This window comes from Pogona vitticeps, chromosome 4, assembly GCF_051106095.1.
Source record: "Pogona vitticeps strain Pit_001003342236 chromosome 4, PviZW2.1, whole genome shotgun sequence".
Taxonomy (NCBI): domain Eukaryota; kingdom Metazoa; phylum Chordata; class Lepidosauria; order Squamata; family Agamidae; genus Pogona; species Pogona vitticeps.
The window spans coordinates 172,362,501-172,383,750 of NC_135786.1; the positions used below are offsets into that span (position 1 = coordinate 172,362,501).

General features: G+C 37.8%; 1 protein-coding gene across 1 annotated transcript in view; it reads right to left on the reverse strand.

Annotated features, from left to right (window-relative positions):
* ZNF407 (zinc finger protein 407) overlaps window positions 1-21,250 on the reverse strand; it is a 442,451-nt gene that overhangs the window by 268,382 nt on the left and 152,819 nt on the right. The window contains exon 4 of the mRNA XM_020801805.3: window positions 12,181-12,255. Coding sequence (XP_020657464.3) covers window positions 12,181-12,255 — 75 coding nt within the window. The remainder of the gene's footprint in view (window positions 1-12,180; window positions 12,256-21,250) is intronic.

The following is a 21,250-nucleotide window of genomic DNA, read 5'->3' on the forward strand; positions in this document are numbered from 1 at the left end:
TTATCTATTCAATATACTACAGCCCTCATTCATTATGGTTTTTAATTTTGCTATATACCAATAAGTACAACAAAGAATCTTTCTGCATACCAATATACAATAATTTTCAGTGTTTGTGGAGGGGAATTAAAAATATATTAGAGATAATCTGCATGACATCTGAAGATTTTCTCTGATTTGTGCCTTATTCTGACCCACAGACAACTTACGGTAGGTACCTCCGCAACCCACTGTAGCTTTGATATCTGAATACAGCATCCAATCATAGCTCAAATATAAAATGTCCAGAAATAATAGTCTGGCATTTTCCCATGATCTACTGAAATGACATGAAAATTACTTCTTCAGTTTCCACAGACAAGCAATAATGTATTGCAATCAATTAGATTATCAATTTAGTTAGGGCATTTGCTAATGTAAGTAGCAATGTATTTTATACATGAAATTGCTTGATTTAAATTTAATTTTTCACATGAACTTTTATTCAGTAACACATTAGATTAGCATTAGAAAAAGTACGGACCAGGAGAGACAACCTCTTATCAAGCCAACAAGAACAGGAACAACTGAACTGAACAACAAGTATTAAAAATACAAATAGTCATATGAATAAAGCTGCACGGCTGGTGAGTGGTGGGACCACTAGGGAACACATCAGGCTGATTCTGTTCAAATTACATTGGCTACCAGTCACTGCCCCGGTCCAATTCAAAGTGCTTGTTTTGACATATAAAGCCTTAAACGACTTGGGCCCTGGATACCTGAAGGACCGCCTCCTACCATGTAAACCTACCAGACAATTAAGATCTAGCTAGGGGGCCCTCTAGAAAGAACCATCCCTGAAGGAGGTAAGAGGGATGGCATGTAGACAAAGGGCCTTTTCAGCAGCCGCCCACAGACTATGGAACACCATCCCAATTGAGATTTGTCTGGCGCCGATGTTGATGACATTTCGGCACTAGGTCAAAACCTTCCTGTTCCAGAAGATTTTTAATTGAAATAATATATACTGTGGGGCCTGATGGCAATTTTTAGAGTACTGTATTTTTAATTGTATTTTAATTGTTTTATCTTTTTATTGCATTTAAATTGTTGTGAGCCGCCCAGAGACCTTTGGGTAGTGTAGGCAGCATATAAGTAAAATAAAAATAAAAAATAAAATAAAGAACTAACCCTTTGTGCCATTAAGTGAATCCTGCAAGAAAACAGGGGAGTAGTCAAATGTTACCAAGTGGTTTGTGTGCTCTTTGGAAGAGTGCAAAGGAAGGAGGAGGAAAGGAAGGGTATCTGATTGTCTCTGTGATGTGAATGAAGATGCTTCATCTCTCTCTCTGCTGGAGATGCTGCCAGCATGGGAGAAAACAAACACAGATTTGAGGAGAGAACAAGGGAAAGCTGGAGAGGGGGGGAATTTAGATTTTTACCTTCCTTCTGGAGTGATAAGTTTTTTATTATACTAATGTAAATATAAATGCCAATTAAAGATGAACATAAAATCTTCTTTTCAATGTAACTATAATTTAATTAGTTTTTAGAGCACATTAACAATTAATGTAAAGTGTAGCTATTTTTCAGTAACTTGCCAACCTTTGGTAGTTTCTAACTGAAGCATTCACATTACCTGATTTGATTCTATCAAAATGTGCCATAAATGTATTCTCCAACCAGTCTTTGTGTAAAGCCAAGGCAACAAGCTCGTTGGTACATCACCTTGCATTAATATCTGCCCTCACCTCTCCCTCCTTCCAAACAAATTATGTGCGTTCTTACACAACAGATGGGCAGAATCTTGTTGTAGTGTCTGTTCCCTTCTCTGGATCTGGAAAGTACCATTAACAAAAGAAAACCCAAGAAAGACTCCAAGCATACTTTCATCTTCTTTGACTGAGGAACCCTCTAGTATGTGAACCAAGGAGAGAGGTGAGGGAGAGGCTGGCTTGTTTCTAAGAAGAAGGTAAAGGTAAAGGTTCCCCTTGACAATTTTTGTCCAGTCGTGTTCGACTCTAGGGGGCAGTGCTCATCCCCGGTTCCAAGCCATAGAGCCAGTGTTTTGTCCGAAGACAATCTTCCGTGGTCACATGGCCAGTGCGACTTAGACACGGAACGCTGTTACCTTCCCACCGAGGTGGTCCCTATTTATCTACTTGCATTTGCATGCTTTCGAACTGCTAGGTTGGCGGGAGCTGGGACAAGTGACGGGAGCTCACTCCGTCACGTGGATTCGATCTTATGACTGCTGGTCTTCTGACCCTGCAGCACAGGCTTCTGCGGTTTAGCCTGCAGTGCCACCACGTCCCTTTCTAAGAAGAAAATAAAACATTATTCAGTCTTGGAGGAAAGGAATTGCAACACTTTTCAAATTAAGGTTACTGCAAGATTGAAGAAGCATACCGACAGGTCTCCGGGCACAAACTTAAAAATTACAAAAAGGATAAAGGATACATGCAACAAGGAAAACACATGTGGACAATTCTGGATAACCAGCACAACCAAAAAGCATCATAATCCTTTGTGCAACTAGCTCATTATAGCCCTAGTTCCACTCACAGCATCTACTTAGTTCTCATCCTCCATTGTCCTGGGACCTGCTCTCCCTCAAGCCCAGGTAAAAAGAGAAAGGCAAGAGAGACAAAGGAAGTTCTTACAGGTAATTTCAAAATCCCTCAGTTAATCTGCTTTGCTGATAGTTCTGAGTCATCAGTAGTGTCACCACTGATGTAATACCCTACCTTTCTTACTTTTCCAGGTATATGTTTTGGAAGCCTCTAGCATGAACATTAGGGCTTTCGACATCCAATGACATGGATGAATCTGCTGCCGTGATACATGCAGTCTCAATAATCTGCACAGTTCCAAAAGGTACATCCTATGTATTAAACAACAGAGGAAATAAAAACAAACAGGTTGTGGCCAGGCTACCCTAGCTATCACATGTGTACTCCTACCCAGACTTATCAGTCTACTTATCAGAATAGCGAAGCCACCCTGGAATTTGGGGTGAGCCTCCACTCCACTCAATGCATAAGTGACCCCTCTGGCATCATCTCTGTAATATCATCTAAAGAGATACCTATGTTCTATTGTTTCTGGAACCAGGTAAAGAATTCTCTATGCTCCCAGTGGTTTAGGGTCCTCCTAGAACTTTTAAATAAGTTTTGAGTTTGAGGCTTTTAAGACTTTTTAGACTGTGTTTATTGTTTAACATTTGCTCTGATGTATTTTACACCATAATTGCATCTTTATTTTTTATATTGTATTTTTTTAACAATTCTGATTTAGACTGTCAAGAGAACTTCAGTTCTAGAGCAGCACAAAAATATCCCTGACAATTAAACAAGATGAAAAGAATTTGTTTTCCTTAATGCATCCTTAGGAACACCACTGTCTTCCTGAAACTAAGTTTAAAATGCATTTCTTTACCCTCCTCCCCTCACCATCAATACTGCTAGAGAAAATTAGCATATTAATGTACTTTCTCTTCTTAAAAAAACCTTTATATTTGTGATCACTTTGTAGGTAAAAATCTTTGTAATAATCATTGCAGAGTTATTTCTGAAGTTATACGCAGTCAGTTTATTCCTGTTACACTCTGATCTCATTTTTAATACTTTGTTTGTGCTTAGCATTGCTAAATTCAAGGTGAAGCTTGACAGAAGACCTATCCTTACAGTATTGTTGAAATTATTCAATAGAGATGGGAGGTGTAGCAAAAAAGACACTGATAATTGCATTACAAAGTATAAAGCTATACCTCTAGCATATTTTACCAGGAACTAAACCTATAGCACTCCTTGTTCACTTTATGTGATACATACTTTATTCTAGACTTCCACAATCCACTTTAAAGTCTACAAAGTACTCCTCCACATTTCCTGAAAATGTATGGAAAATATTTCATCTCTAGACTGTCAAAATATTATGGTGCAGTTTCCGTTACAAGATATTCAATAAATATGTTGTATTTTATACACACTGATCAAAGCAAAGAGTCATAAGAGCACCCGTTGACACCACACATTCTAAATCCATAAATGACACAAACTACCTTACTATAAATTCCTTCCATAATGTACTGTACAGTAATACAGTAAGGTGGGGGAGAAAAGGAGGGTATTAAGAAGGGTTACAACTTCATTAGGACTGTTTCTCTGTTAAATCCTTCTAGAAGGAAAAGATGATACATACTAAGCCTCTTGTAGTATGACCCCGGCTGCATCAACTAATGGGTAGATAGTTCTAAAAATCAAAAACAGTTTTCTGTTTGTTTTGACATAGAAAGTCTCTATAAAATACAACAGAAACAACTTGACACTTGGTCTTTAAGAAGTAAACTGGCTAAAAATTTAGATGTCTTATAAACATTATACAGTACTACATTCACCAGCTAAAGAAACTAGATGACAGTTCATCCTGACATCCAGTGATCTTTCACAAATTTGAAAGTTTTGGGTAAGTAAAAAAGTATTTACTCTGCCCTTCATCCAAGATGCTCAGGATAAAGTTTGGTGTAGTGTTGGGCAAGGATTCAGGGGATCAGGATTTAAATTTGCATCTGAAATTCAACAGGTAAACCTTGGATCAATCATCCCAACCTATCTCACAAAGATGTGAGGATGAAACAATGAGGAGGATAGCTATGTTCACTGCCTTGAGTTCTTTGAAAGAATTAAAACAGGAATTTACAGCATCACCCAATGAGCTTCATAGCTGAGCCCAGATTTGAAGAGACATTTACCTTTATCTAACAAGAAGGTGGACATCTTCATAAAAGAGCATTCCTTCCTATGAGAGAGCTAAGAATGAATGCCTGTTCTAAAACTGGTCCTGCTGATACTTCTGTGCCCTTCCTAAATATCAGAGCTAATGTACTAGCCAGCAAAGGAAATGGGAACCGCACTTCCCAAGATCAAAATTCTTGGAGGGATGGTGGTTGAAATCCAACTTTCACACCAGAGCTTAGCCCTGAGCAGCCCCTCCAGTATCCAAGAGCTGCTTTCTGTCTCCAGTGACTCAGTGAGTATAATTCTTCCTCTCCACAGGATAACTCTGAAGCACACTGCTATTAAAAGTGAGGTCTATATTAAATGATGTGCGTTTCCATCACTAAGTAACAGAAAAGAAAAGAGGAAACATTTGTGATGCAAATAACTCTCTGGATGACCCCCTCAGTTAAATACCTAAATCACTGGGTGGAATCCTCTTGCACATTTATGCTGCTGTAACTCTACTGTCATAATTTTCAGGGTTGAATTGCCCTGCAAAAAAAGTATATTAAGATATTCGATGTTGCACGGAAAGTCATGCAACTAGTGTTAGAACAGGAAGTACACTGACTTCTTAACCTGTGGCAACGCATTGCGTAAAGTTACACCTATAAAAATATATCAGTGAGCATAACTAAAAAGATTCTCACTATTGTATAGGCTTTATTTGTTTGTTTGTTTATTTAGAGACTATTTTGACACTACGCCTCATTGAGATGCAATGTGAAATAGAAACCATTTAAAAATATTGACATAATACAATCAAATATAATATAATGGCCAATTAAGATGTTAACAGAACAATCCTCCACATATACGCTCATATGTTGTTTTCAGTAGAGACTACTCCAAAAAACTCCATACAGGATTACATTCTAATTTAATGAGCTGGAATTCTTTAAGACATCTGACAGCTCCACACTAACGAAAAGTATTTAAAACAACAACAGTGTCTTCATGTTTGGGGTACTAAGTCTTGCTTTGAAGAGGTCTATTCTAAGATGCTTTCCCATATGGAAATCATGATAAAATCTTTCAGATCTGCTCAATATGATTTGAAGCACAGAAGAACAACTAGTCATATCATGTATATCCCATAGTGCGCCCACTGTTTAATTTCCTGAGGGAAGCATTCTGTGGATACACTGGCAGCTTTTCTTTCCCTTTTATTAACATGCTATGAGATATCTACAAGTAAATTTACCAGACATGGTAGTAGCTGTTGTAGCTCACTTGTAATGGCATATCTACTTCAGAGACTCTGGGCATACTGTTTGCAAAAATCAACATATCAGCCAGTATACAGTACACAAATTCTATGTCAACAATGTACATTCAGACATCTCAATGTGGTATTATTGTATACTAGCACACTCCCTGCAAGAAACAAGTCAGTCAACAATCTGCAGAAGTCAAAACAATCCTCACTAATTTTTTAACCTCAGTTTAAATACTGCCATTGAGTATTTATTCTTAGCCACCTATACAGGACCATATATAATTCCACATCCTGCACTGATATTCCTATCTGAAATGCTAGATTTTCTTTTATTTTCTCTGTATGCTTCCCCGGAAATTACCTCTTTTAATTTAAATTTAAATCTTTCTGTGAAAAACTGTATTTACAAGACCGACTAGAAGAGAGCTGTAGAAGAGAACATGAAAAACCAATCCATTTTGAGTTCTCACACTATTAGTAAGAAACATATTCATATCAGAAACTAACATAAACTGATACACAGCAGTTAATGACAGCCAGTTCCATGGCTACGTGAACTTGAAGAAGAGCGGTCAAATTGGGAAAATGACTGCAGAAAATGACTCTTGAAGAAGAGCAGTCAAATTGGGAAAATGACTCCAGATCTGTTTTTTATTATAGTAGCAAAACTGGCTAATTCATACCATGCAGTTATACTGCAGAACATACAACTGTTTGTGCTAACCTGCCATTAGATTTTACTAAATTTAAGGGCAAATACTTTTTGTGTGCAAAATGTGTATTGAGATCATACTATGACAAAATATTCAGGGCTCTAATTCCTCAACTAATCTACTGCTAAACACTCTGTTTTATACTATAAGTTACACAGCACAAAGTATCTGTTGTTGTAGTCAATGACATATAAAAAATTCTCAGGAATAATATTGACAGTGAGCTACTAAACGTCAAATGCCCTTGAACAGAGAATATAATATGCCAGCTTTGAGATACATCCAAGTTGACAATAAATCAGCATCACAGTTGCAATAATTTGAAGGAAAATACCTTAGAGGATCTCTTTCCTCAAGGGGGGCAAAATCTGTTTTTTTATTATAGTAGCCAAAATGCTATTTTAAGCATTGTGCTTTTTGTGAAAATGCAAAGTTCAGTTTATGATTTTTTTAATGAATATTTTCATTTTAATTACACCAATATGTTGAAACTTTGTTTTCAGCCAATAACTTTGGTGGTGTTGGATATATAAATATTTTACATAGTACTTACTTGATCTGCAATAAATCGGAAGTCACAAATATGACTGGGATACACATTATCTTTTATGAACAAAACTTAGAATTAAGTTCTGGACAGCATGTTCTTTGTAAAGTGTTTACTCATTCACTGTGATACATTTGCCCATTCAATCTCTGTATTTCATCAGAGAAGCTACTTACAGCAAAAACTTGTTTGGTATATATATATTAATCAATATAGCCTTCTAACCTTATTTCAATATTCCATTTTTTTATTACAGTCAGGGTGACAACATTTTTTGGTCCATCAAACTCTGGAGTACAATTACATGAATTTACTTTTAATAAATTACCATCTTTGCATATATCAGTCAAACCACAAAGGCTAAACACTGCAAATAAAATGCATTATTAATTTAATTGTCACAGCCTATTTAGCTAACTTCTATTAGTATTTGCTATAATATAATAATGTATATTTGATAATGCAACCTACTTTAGCTAGAAAGTTTCCATGTACGTTTGTGCGTGCATGTGGGCACATATGAACACATCCTTTTAATTTTTTTTAAAGATAGAGATAAGAATTTGGGGGTTTCCCCACCCTATCTGAGTTTTCAAATTTCCTTCCCCAATTTGCTTGGTTACTTCATAACTTGATTCGGTTATGTATTTGATCTCTGTGTTATGTGTCATCAATTCACTTCTGGATTGTGGTGACCCATATTAGGATTTTTGAGGCACAAGGTAAGCTCAAGGAGTGTCTTACCATTGACACCCCCATGAGTTTACATGGCCAAATGAGAATCTGAACCCGTTTCTTCAGGCCTATTCTGACACTCTATCAACTTCACTACATTGGCTCTCTATTTGATGCTATTGCAATTTGTGAGGCCTTCGGTCCCTGTATGTTGGTTTTCTGTATGATAGCTTTAAAATAATTTTGGGCTTTTTTATTTATCTTAAAATATTTACTTATTAAATCATTATGTGGATCTTTTCTCAGCCATAAATTTACTAGCTGATTCTAGGTAAATTACTTTCTGTCTAAGCCTCTCAACTCCACTGGCTTGTCCTATAGGACTAGTGTAATGATTCATATGCATGGGTAAAGTCCTTGAAAAAAGTTATCAAACCCAGAGCATTTGGATATAGTGGTGCCGCACATTATGTTAATTCGTTCCAGCAAAATCGCTGTAGAATGAAAACATTGTAAAGCAAAACTAAAAAGCCCATAGAAACGCATTAAAACCCGTTTAATGCGTTCTGATGGGCTGGAAACTCCATAGGGCAGCCATTTTCGCTGCCTATGCAGCAAGGAATCCGTCCCAGAAAACAGCGGGGGGCCATTTTGTTTACCCGGTGGCCATTTTGAAACCGCCGATCAGCTGTCCGAAAATCATCGTTTTGTGAAGAATCGGTTCCCAAAGCAGGGAACCGATCATCGCAAAGCGAAATTCCCCCATAGGAAACATCATAAAGCGATCGCAAAAGTGATCGCAAAAAGTTTGTCGTAATGCGGTTTCGTCATTAAACGGAGCGATCATAAAGCGAGGCACCACTGTATATGAACGACTAAATGAGGAAGGGAACTTATCTACATCCAGTCTCATTTTGAGGGCAATCAATGTAACACTAAAAATAGACAGAATCCTACCTGACATTTATGCATGCACAAGAGGAATTACACAAGAGGCACCTAACTGAACAGATGCCAGTGTTATGTCAGTCACATGACTGACTGATCAGCACCTGGCACATGCGTCTTGTCAATTAGTTTTAAGTAGCTACAGCAATTCCCATAATTCCCCTTGGGCACACATGAATATCGAATAGGATGTTGGCCAGTAAAAAGTGTACACTGCTGTGGTTGGTATCCTTCGCATTTTTCAGTATACACTCATTTAAATTCTGGATGTTAGCAAATTTTGCAACTATCTTTTAAGGTGAAAGTTTTCTCTAAAATTACCCAGAGAACTACTTGACGAAACATGAAGCTGAAACATAATCAGCTCTATCTATGGTGTGCTAAGTGTGCATATATGTGGGCATGCACATTTTTTTTAATTTTATAATTGTTATATCGGATTTGATACTTCAATATCATGATTAAATATTTCTTAAAGCCAACTGTAAACTGAAGGAACACATGAAAGGAAAAAAGGACCCTTTTTTTGGTACTAGCTCATATTATTTAACTCATCGGGGCAAATTTCTGATAGTCAGAAATAAAATTTCTCTGCCACGACTATTGAGCTTTGCAGCATATTAAAAGGAAATGCCAAGAAAATTCCACTTCTTGAAAATGTTCTCATATATTTTTTTAAAGAGATAATAAACATTCACACCTGTCATCTCTGTCAACATGGCTTTGTGAAACTAGGTGAAACTTAAGTCCACAAATGATAGTACTGATCTTGTGCCTTTGCTCCTAAGGCCACAAGTATTTGGAATGCAGGGGAAAAACACTCTCTAAGACATTATCATTGAACTATTCTTCTACAGGCTTGTTCTTGTGAAGTATCCACAAAGCCTTGCAAAAACATTGGAGAAAGAAAAGAGAAACATGAAAATCCACAAGGACTGTAGAGGAGGGGGAAACTGCAACCCAATGTTATACAGTGAGAATTTAAAACACTCGTCATTTAAAAATATATACCTGGGGTGACAATTAAAAATCATACCTCCTAGGCTCAGATGGTGTATTTGAATATCTCTAGAGTGATACTTTATGGAGCATGCAACCACAAGGGTGGCATAAGTTACTTCTATAGAGTATTTATGACAATTATACAGTAACTGGCTGTATCTCAATAGCAAGACGTATTTCTAGGGGAAAGAAATAAAACACCAGAAGAAAGTACTGCAGAATCTTTTTCTTTTTCTAGACCCGCCAAGCCATCTAAAACATTTTACCTTTAGACCTAGCAGGATTTAGTAGCTGATTCTTCTGACTTATAAGATCCTCCCACTCCACATATATATATCTCATCATTGGCTGAGGTTCTTTTGGGCAAGGTCATCAGAGTCTCTCTCTCTCTCTCTCTCTCTCTCTCCCCCCCCCCTAGAAACAGCAGAAGCCCAGTAGGCCTCTCCTTAAACTTTAGATGCACTTCAGTATGGTTTATTAGTTTACGTTTGGTTAGGATTCCAGCCCAATTTCATTATTAATCAACATAACAGTTTCTCCATAACTGCTGTTGTTCCAAGTGACCATCTAGCAGTTACGTTTATGGGACTTGTACTGAGTTTAACACCTTTACAACGATCCACATTTCTAACAATACAACATGGCCAATAAGAAGAGAATACAGTAGATCCTATTTGCACCAATAGAGATGGGTTTATTCATGTTCTTTAATCCTTTGATTATGTCTTTGTTTCATCCAAACCACCAAATTTGCAGCCAGCCATGGGTGTAGGCAGCCTTCAGCAATAGGATGGGCTTTCTTCTCCAGTCTAGAGAGGGCCTTAAAGGAAGGGTCATGAAAATCATCCCAGGCTCCTCTTCCACAAGAGATGCTAGGCTGTGGTTTTCCTTCAACTAATATTATTTTTCAAACATTATCCATAAAAGCAAACTTTCCTTTTCAGTTGTGGACACTGTTTCTGAGCTGACGCAAGTGCTACAGCAATTGGTTGGTATGATCTCAACTGTCACCTTGGATGGGATAGCAAGATCTTTGAGGTTAGTTTTGTCTTGGCCTATACCTTTAGTTGAATCTACCTACAGTGCCTCACTCTGGGTGCACACTTAATGACTGCACAGGCAGGGTAGATTCGCCTGCCTTCTCTGGATGGGGAGACAAGAAGCCTGGAGAACCTATTGGCTGCCTGGGGTCGACTGAACAGTGCAAAAAAAGGGGGGGGGGATATATAAGGCAACCCTGCCCTTGCTCAGGCCTCTGCCCACAGGGTTCAATGTGAGAATAGCTAGGTGTTGGATAGGAATTTTGGACCTGGTTGGCACATTGAAAAAGTATGTGCAGGTAATTTCCATCTATCCTGTACTGTGAGCCCTATGGGGCAATGATGGGCTGGTCAGGGGTGGTGTTGCAGTTAAACAGATCACACTAGCGCGTAGCACAGATGGTGAATGGATCAGCAGTGAGCTCCAAAGGTCATATCTGATGTATATCGCTACCAACATCTTGGCGTTGACGATCCTGAGATTCTGTTATCGGCATGGTGTGATGTCTAAAGTCACAAGACTTTGGTAGTCGTTGTTGGTGAGATTCATCTGAGTGTTAGCTGTCATCTGAGAGTTGGTGAGAGTCATCTGAGTGTTAGAACCTGTCTGTTGACATGACCACATAAAGTTGTGGCTTGGAACTCCCCAGATGGGGCAGTCAGGGTAACCAGGTATCTCTGGCACCTGCCTCAGGGATCCACACAACAGTTGCCCCTCCCGGCAGAATTGGGGGATGTTAAAAGTTTAATGAGTTTAAAAAGTGAAGTCCTAGTTAAACCCATCGCCTGTGTTTTGTCTATTTCTGGGGTGAATGGGCAAAGTTACATTAGAGATGTATAACTGGGAGCAGGACCAGCAGATGTGTTCCTTACAGAGCAATGGTTTTCAGTCTGAGGACTCTTAATGATCTTTAACTATAACTCCCAGAGGCTCTGAGAAATAGCATATTACTATGAAGGTTTCCAGATATGTTTTGTCCAAATGTATTTAAAGGACTCTATCATACTCCAAATGCATTTATAGGTTTCGGTTAATCACTATGAAATTAGTTTTGGAAGGAAGATATAGGCCCCTTTCCTTTGGGAACAAGGAAAGTGAAACTGCATGTCCTTTCTGCAGAGAGTCAAGGGCTAACTAACATTTCAGTTAACACATTAATAATATTAATGAGTTAAATGTTTCCATTTTTCAACATTAATAGAAGCAAGTTACATGTTTTACTAATTAATGTTAAAACTTAATATTATAAGCTCAGGTTATATTTAATTTTACCTTTCTTTCGGTGTACCAACTCCGTGTTTCCCCAGTAAGTGAGTATTTAAGTGCTTCTTCATTACAAATGCCACCCTGAAAAAAAGAATTAATATTTGGTTAATTTAATAGCTCAATAGAAATAAAAAAAAACAGATGCACTATCTGAAAGAACAAAACTGTTATATGATTGGGCCTTTATGATGTGGAACCAGCAACCTTGATCCAAAGACATTCATTCATTCATTCATTCATTCATTCATTCATTCATTCATTCATTCATTCATTCATTCATTCATCTCCTTTATCCTCAAGAAGATCTAAGATAGTTTACAATATTAAATCAATCAATATTTAAAACATTTTGGGGGGAAACTAGCAGCTGAGTGCATCAGAGTATAAGCACTGATTTTTATTTTTGTAAAACATAGAGACCGAAATTTAGTTGCATAAAGTTATGTGGTGTAAGGCTGATGGTGTCATTAGTCACAAATGTTTTGGGGGAATTAAGTTTCTTATTTGCCCCATAAGGTTTCAAGACTCCATTAGGATACTTTTCATCCTGGGAAGGTCTTTTCACAACCGAATTTCAGTCACTGAAACAAAGAAAAGGAGAGAAAGCTGAAGATGAGATTTGGGTGTCTCTCAGGCTCCTGCTGTGTAAAAAACAAAAAAAAACATCATAATACTGCTTCACGTCAGCATAATGTCTACATATGTTGAGAACATCCTAGAACAAGAGAGAACCATAGGTGGTTCTTAAAATGAAGCTGAACTGTAATTCCTATAGTCTCTCATCATGGATTGCACTGATTATGATAAATACAGATGTAACTCCAAAACATCCAGAGGCTGTGTCATTCCCATTCCTGTGATAAAACAAAGAAGAATCCCGTTTTTAACCTTTTTCCTTGCTTTATATGCACATGTTATATCAAGACGTAATAGAATGTCTATGCACGCCTTCCTCTCACTCAATCGAGGAATGTCAGCTTCCTTGACAATAGGGAGGGGTAAGGCATAGAAGGGAACATAGCAGGTTGGAAAAGATTTACCAACAACTTGTTAACTAGTAGCAAGTTGCCACTATGATTTATGCCATTACACCTATGTGTAACGTACTTATATCAGAACAACTAACCAGTAGAATTCAACCGTGCAAACTCGCTGAGTGTAGCAATGCTAAAACCACTACTTAAACATCTTACATACCTTGAAAAACCTATTTAGGCTGCTGTAAGTGGCTACAACATGTTGGCACAACATTGTAGCTATTAAGCACAAAGCCTCTGAATTAATTGCACTGACACATATATTTCATAGATATTGATAAATATACATCCAATTAATAATTACATCAATTTCATCATGTCAGGTGCCTGTTGTCATACTATAGATACCAGACAGAAGATTCAAACTAAAATGGCATTTTTTCATAACCAGCAATACACACACAACTAAAAGCAGGGGAAACGGAATTATTGCTCTTACTTTCAGTGTGAAAAGGGCTTGCAAACATTTTTGTTAATTATGTATTACAGCTGTCCTTCATAAAGTTAATTACTAATAGCTGAAAGGCACTGGAAATCTATTTGCATATGTACATGAAAGGCATGACATATGCAAAAATATGATTTTAATTAGCATTCCATGATATGACGGGCTACAAATCAAGCTGGCATATTATAAGATTTTTAACATTAAATGCTGAATTCATTTAGACATGCTTCTATTAATGGACAGTGCAGGGTCTGTAAAATTCTATGGCATTATGGCATATATGAGTCACAAAAGCCAAGAAACAGTACTTCCCTGTTACATATATGGTAATGTCTAATCTCCATGTCTGATCTACTCTGGGCATATTCACATTATTGCAGTAAATCTCTATTTTGTGTAGCCTTCAGGGTGTAAGGATATAACTTTGCATCTTTAAAATGATCATGACTTCATTATATTTATAAAAAGCAATACATTAGAATACCATTGATTCTTATTTTTTTCCATATTTGACTAATACATATGGACAACATAGCATCTAGAATTCAGAATAATCTATTGCAGTATCATCATGGTGATTATGCAATTGTCACTAGAATTATTGTACATAAGGCAAATTATCGTAACGACACAAACTCTTCATTCCTAATAAGAGTGGAAGGCACTCCAAGTTTACTGCCATTGCTTTTGGGCAGAAAGCAAAACCATCTTGTTGTGAGCTTCTCCAATATATTTGCAATTAACAGCACTCTTATGTTTGCAAATCAGAAGCCACCTTCCTCCTAGTTAATTTGCAAAAAGAAAAAGAAAATTAAGTATAAATACACAGGTACTACATACTCAAAACAGCAATAAATCTGAGCTTATTTATGTATTTCACAGCACCGTGTCAAATGCATAACTCAGTTAAGAAATATGGGAATCCATTTGATCTGGAGTACTTCAAATAATACTTTTCAAAAAGCCGACAGCTGAGCACAAACCTTCCTTTACAACTGAGCTAATGACAGGTGAGATATCTTTATTTTTTAAAAAAGAGAAAGAAATGAAATACAAACAGCAAGAAGAAAAGAAGCCTTGACTGAAACTTCTCATCATTTTTGTTCAAACTGGATCTGTCACTGTCAACTGGCACTGGAGCAACTTTGCTGCTTTGGATAAGCAGCATTTAAGAAACCTGACTTTGAAAAGCATCTCATGTTAGAAATGGGTGCATGCTTAAAAATGCTACTGAAAGTGCTTAGTATTAGTACTGGACAGTCATCATATATGATTCAAGGAAGAGACCAGACATGTATAGGGTTTTGAAAAGAGAAATCAGAAGCAATATTGTGAGGAATCTGGAATAAAGGAGGATAGTTACCAGCCCTCTTCTATGTCATCTCAACTACACCATCATATACAGTAATGGAAACAACACAGAGAAGGGGCATTCTTTTACTGTAAACACTCCTTACACTTCACTCAGAAGGAAAAATAGGAACCTATGGGATAAACTAATCTGTAAACCTCTGAAGAACCGAAGTTGAGAATCAAGTCCAAATCCAGTGTTTAGCACTCCTGAGGGCCTTTGAAACTGAAGACTATTTAATGAGTGTATGGAAATGTGCTCTGAAACGTATGTATTTAGCAGACTGTCAACAGATGGAGTCTGAACAGGTAACACAGGCAAACAGATCACATGGCTACTTTTCTGTGACAAGTATAAATGAGAGGAAACCTGTGAAGTCAGCAAATGAATGACTGTTTGAATTTTAGCATGTACTGGGGAAGGGAGACAGGGAGGTGTGAATGTAAAATTCTAATATGTTCTGAACAAAGTACCTAATCTGGGATATTTTGTGCATGGCCATGGAGTTTAATCTTACATCCATTTACAGGAGAGAAGATGACAAAGCTCACGCAGCAGGGCCGAGAATTAGAGGGAATGTTGCTGTCAGGGGAAAAATATTATTATTATTTTTAAATATAGTACTGGAGGAGAGCCTTGTGGGTACCTTGGACCATCAAAAAGACGAAGAATTAGGTCCTAGAGCAGATCAAGCCTGAGCTATTTCTTGAGGTAAAAATTATTAAACTGAGACTATCATACCAATTGGGGCCAATTGCAAATAGGCGAGATTTTCTGGAAAAGTCAATAATTCTAGGAAAAGTTGAAGGCAGCAAGAAAAGAGGATGACCAAATAAGAGACAGATTGATTATATTAAGGAATTCACAGGCCTGATTTTACAAGAGCTAAACAGGACTATTGAGCACAGGACATTTTGTAGATCATTCATTTATGGGATCACATAAATCAGAGGCAATCTGACAGTATTTAGCAACAACAGATATATCTAGAACGTAGGTACAGCAACAATTAAAAAAATCAAACATGGCCAGTACTGTATTGAATTTTATTTTCAACAAGAACTTTATATAATGTATGAAAAATGGGGGGAGGGGAAGAAACTCCAATAAAAGGGTATTGCACAAATGTTATGCATTGTTTTATAATTATGACTTGTGGAAAGATGCTGGGGTCACAGGAAAGAGGGAATAACATGGCAAAAGGCGACATCTGGAATGTAGCACCACTAAGGGAACCTTCCTGTACCTTTCATGCACTGTATAGACTCATGTGGAGTATCTGTCAGTGTCCCAGATGCCATTTCAGGAAAATGATGGACAACAGGTTTGTTGATGTGCTGTTCAATGACCTGCATCAATCTTCAGAATAATTTACTGTCTATATCAGACAGATCATTATGGATGAGTTGCGCACTATCTATCAATCAGCTCTGCTCCTCCTGCATATTCCTATATCTATCATTCAAAAAAGGAAGAACTGTCTCTCAAGATGCTTCCACTGCTGTGTCTGTGACATCAATATGTGTTGCTCAAGATGTAAGAGAATTATTAGACTTGCATGATCAAAAGGAAGAGATATCCTTACCATCTCTCTCTCTGTGTGTGTCTTCTTCCCTTTCTTTAGGAAGGAGATATTTTAGTATGTAAGTCTTTGGATAGTTAAACATAGAAGTCTCATAAGTGTAATATAAATTACTTCATTAATGGTCAATTAATGCAAATAAATAAGTTAATGCAAATGAAGAAGCAAGTGCCACATGACCTCTCTAATAAGGCAAACTTCAACAGGATGTTTAAGGGTCTACCCCCTTCTGTTTCAGGTCTGAGGTTCTGGAAGTCACTGCCCTGAGAGAAAAGATTGATTCAGACATCTGAAAACAATATTTTACTCCAACAGGCTTGCTTATGGGGTGGTTAGTTCTTACATTTTAAAATCCTGTTTTAACTGAGGAAGTTTCTTTTAGATTAGAGTTTAACTTTTATGACTCTGCTAATTGTATGCTTGTTCTAAACTGTAGCATCATTCAGCACATCTTCATAAAAGATAAGGTAGGATATCAATATATAAATGACAGAAAAATTACCCCTTCTAGCAAATTTACCACTGAATTTGCATAATGTGAAAAATATGAGGGCAGTGGTCCTCCCCAAGTACTTTTTCTTCAGAACAACAGGATAGCAAATGTCAAATAGAAACTACTCCACTCTCCAAAACTGGTAATGACATAAATGAGCTGAAGCTTTGAGGGCAAAGGCATCAGTTTGAGAAAATCCTGGACTCTTGAGTTATTTTCAGCATCACCAAGCACAAAAAATATATAATATATTAAAGATGAAGAAGGTGATCATGGTACTGCAGTTCTAGTAGTTATGGGGTTTATGGCTGTCTTCATGCTATTTAATGCTCCATTTCAGTCCATAAGCTGAAATATAAGCATATACGTAAAAAAGAGATTCAGGTGCCTCAGATCAGAGAAGTCAAGTTAATTGACAAACACGTGTCTTTTTAACGTAGAAATTCTGTAGTTACACCAACATTTCTGGGCAAGGAGAGACATATCGGCAGAGACTACCTTTCTGTGCTTTTTCATGGGCCTTCTGTTCCCAAACCTTTTGCTGCAAGAAGATTCTGTGAAAAAGAGAGAGTATTCCATACCTTTTTTTAACCGCAAGAGAAAACGTATCTTCACCATTGGCTCGCTCTTATGCAAAACCTTCCCCAAAGAGTCTTGTGTCTAATATTGCCATGCCACCTGGCAAATACATATTTCCTCTCACTGCCTTTTAACTCCTGTGTTTTACTATGAAAATGAGAGCAAGCATGAGATTACACTGCAAGAGAGCCTGAAGATGTAGGGCAGATTAGAGCCCCTTGGCCATGAGGGGGTCAAAAGATGAGGCTGAGCTATAGAAATGCTTCCCCTGTATCACAGTATGACTAGCCAGGGTTTGTGAGATTTCCTCAGCTAATTAGAAGCAGTATTACAAAATTATAGGCAGCACTCTGAACAATGAGCCCAGACCCTTCTCCAGAACAAGTGGCGGCCCAACTTTTCTGTATTATATCCCCTTTTTGATTTTTCAAAATGCCCCCTGCCCCTCCATCTCTTCTTTATCATTCTCTGACCCCTTTTTAAACAAACAAACAAATGTTCTGTGCTTTCAAGATGAAACTAAGTTACAGCAACCCTAAGAGGGCTTTCAATGTGAAAGTGAAATAAATAAGGAGTGGTTTTATCAGTTCCACTCCCCCAGTAACTTTCCATGGCTAAGTGGGGATTCGATCCTAGGCCTTCTGAGTCTGAGTCCATTACTCTATCCACTGCACAATGAGCATCCTTAAATATCAATAATAATAAGAAGAATAAGAACAAGAATAATATCAGTACAAGAACTTTGTAAAAATGTTTTTAAAATAAGGAAACAATGATTTTTTTTTCTGTGATAAAAGTAGACTTTACCTTAAATAGCAGAAAAAAAAACAAATCTAATGTGAAGATAAGATGTTGTAATACCAAGCATTGGTCAATGGTAGATCAACCTTCCCTGAAGCCTGTCTGCTCTTCTGCAAGTATCTTATCCTGCTCCAGCCAATCTTTGAATTTCCAATATAAGTGCCTGGTATATAATGTACATATTGTGCTAAGGAGACTAATAAGCCTGTAATTTGCAGGGTCATCTCTCCTTCACTTCTTAATAATGGGGACTATGATAGCAAATCCCCAGTTTTCTGGAGTTCGGGCAGTAGCATCGATACACTTGAATAGCGATGCTAGAACCGGAGCCCAAAATTCTAGATTATTTCTGACTGCCTCTGGAGGAATCAGATCTTCTCGGGGAGCTTTTCCCATTTTCATCTGGGCTATTAAATTGTGTATTTCAGAAGTTGACACTGGTGACCATAGTGGAACATCTTCAAGTGTGCTATTCCATCTCAACTGGGCTGTATCTGGATCTTTATATAAGTCTCAAAAGTGCTTCTCCCATGTCTCTGGGTGGATATAACAATCTGGAAGTGTAGGCCCAGAGGTTGGAGAGATCTTTGTCAGCCACCAGAACAGAGTCAAGTCCTTAGATTTTTGCTGCTTGAATCAATTTTTCCCAATTTTCTTTCTGTGCCTGTTTTTTCTTTTGCACTAGTAGCTTTTTATAGATTTTTTTCTCTTTCAGAAGGGTTTGGACTAATTTCAGATCCGAACTTAATTTATAGGCTTGGTAGGTGCTCTGTAAGACTTTTTTAGCTAGTACACATTCCTTGTCAAACCATGGCTTCGAATTTGGATATTGCCATTGTTGGGTCGTTTTTGCCTTACCAGTAACGAAGTGTTTCAGCTCGCAGATCAGCTCCTCCTTCTCAAAAAATATACCTCTGATAAAGCAACCTCACTCCATGTAGCTTTCATAGATCTCAAGACAGCTTTTGACTCAATATCAAGGGTCAAATTATGAAAAAAACAACTAGAGGCTTCTAATATTGATAGGTGTCTGCTTCAACTTATCAGGCTCTCTATATAAATACCTCACTTCAGGTAAGATGTAGTGCTCACGGCCATCTTACTAATGCCATTCAAATCCAAAAAGGAGTCAAACAAGGCTGCCTTCTGGCTCCACTTTTGTTTAACTTTTACATTGATTCTATGGTGGACCAGTTAAAAAATATCGACTTTCATCCCCCTCAAATCGCAGGGAGGCATATAACAACATTACTGTATGCCGATGAGTCAGCTATCATCTCTAGGACCCCAACTGGGCTTAGAAGAGCTTTGCAAAGGTTGCCTTTATATTGTGAGCAGGAAGACCGAATAATTAATTTTCAAAAAACAAAAATCATGTCTTTTGCCAAAAGGCCAATAATGCGAACATGGATGATAAATCAGCATAGAATTGATCAGATCCACCAATTTAAATATTTAGGTGTCGTTTTCCAATCTAACGGCTCTAGGAAAGCACACGGTGATTATGTGGCATTAAATTCCCAGAGACGTTCTGCTGCAATATTACAATTTATGAGAACAAAGGGGGGCATTACATTCCCTCACCCATTAAATTGTTCCATGCAAAAGCAGTAGCCCAGCTACTGTATGACCCCCACTTGGGCCCCTTCCCAAATATTGCAACCCTAGAACGTGTACAATCAAAATTCCCGAGGGCAACATTAGGCATCTCCAGAGATGTCGCCAATGTAAAACTAAGATTGGAAACTGGTCAAATTAAAATCGAAGCCAGGATATGGATTGCAATTCTCATGTACTGGCTCAGACTGTCTTATCTCCGTATTGGTCTTGCACCATTGATCCTGCAAGACAACTTTAAGTCAAAATGGGTTCAGTTAATTGAACAAAAAATAGCCTCTTTGGGTCTCTCTAGGTTGACTCTGTTAACCATGGGAATGGAACAGGCAAAGAAAATAATCAAGCGGCATTTTGAGGACATTGAGAGACAAAATGATTTAAGCTGTGCCCCAGAATTCTACCTTAGGGAGGACAGCTTATACAAGGTTACAGCAGCACCTTATTTTGCCCAGTTGGAGCAGCCCAGGCATAGAAGGGCATTTACTCTGGCCCAGCTAAACGCACTACCTTCAGCAGTGCAGGAGGAATGATAGAAAAAGATCCCCTGGGCAGAGCACCTTTGCCCATGTGGAATGGAGCACACACAAACAATTGAACACGTCCTGTTGCGGTGCACATTTTACAAGGATATACGTGAAGAACTTGTCTCCCCTCTGATTGGCCGATTTCCCGGTTGTACAGAGCAACAATGTATGCCTGTGCTGCTGTCTGACTCCAATCCCATTCTTACACATAGTGCTGCCAAATTTCTTGCTGCTGCAATGGGCATTAGAAAAAGGAACCTAAAAGTGGACGAGCCTCTGTAGTTAGAGCATGGTTTGCCAGAAATTCTGGAATTGCTTTAGGGGAGATGTTTTGATGCTGTTGTTGTTCACCTCAGAACTGAGTATTTGCATTTGATCCCAATATTTTCGTACACCTCTGTATATTTATATATTTATATATTTCGATGTTTTATTTGTGGCTGGTCTTTGACCGTAATAAAGTTTTGTCTATCTATCTAATGTGAAGGGCAATGCTACATCTTACAATTTTGCACATCACCCTAGAATTTATTCAGCTATACTTATGGCCTTAGGCGAAGATGCACAGTTCCTGCGTACCCCCAGAAGAAGGGAATGGTAAACCAATTTTGAGTATTCTCTACCTGGTGAACCCTGCCAAAAGT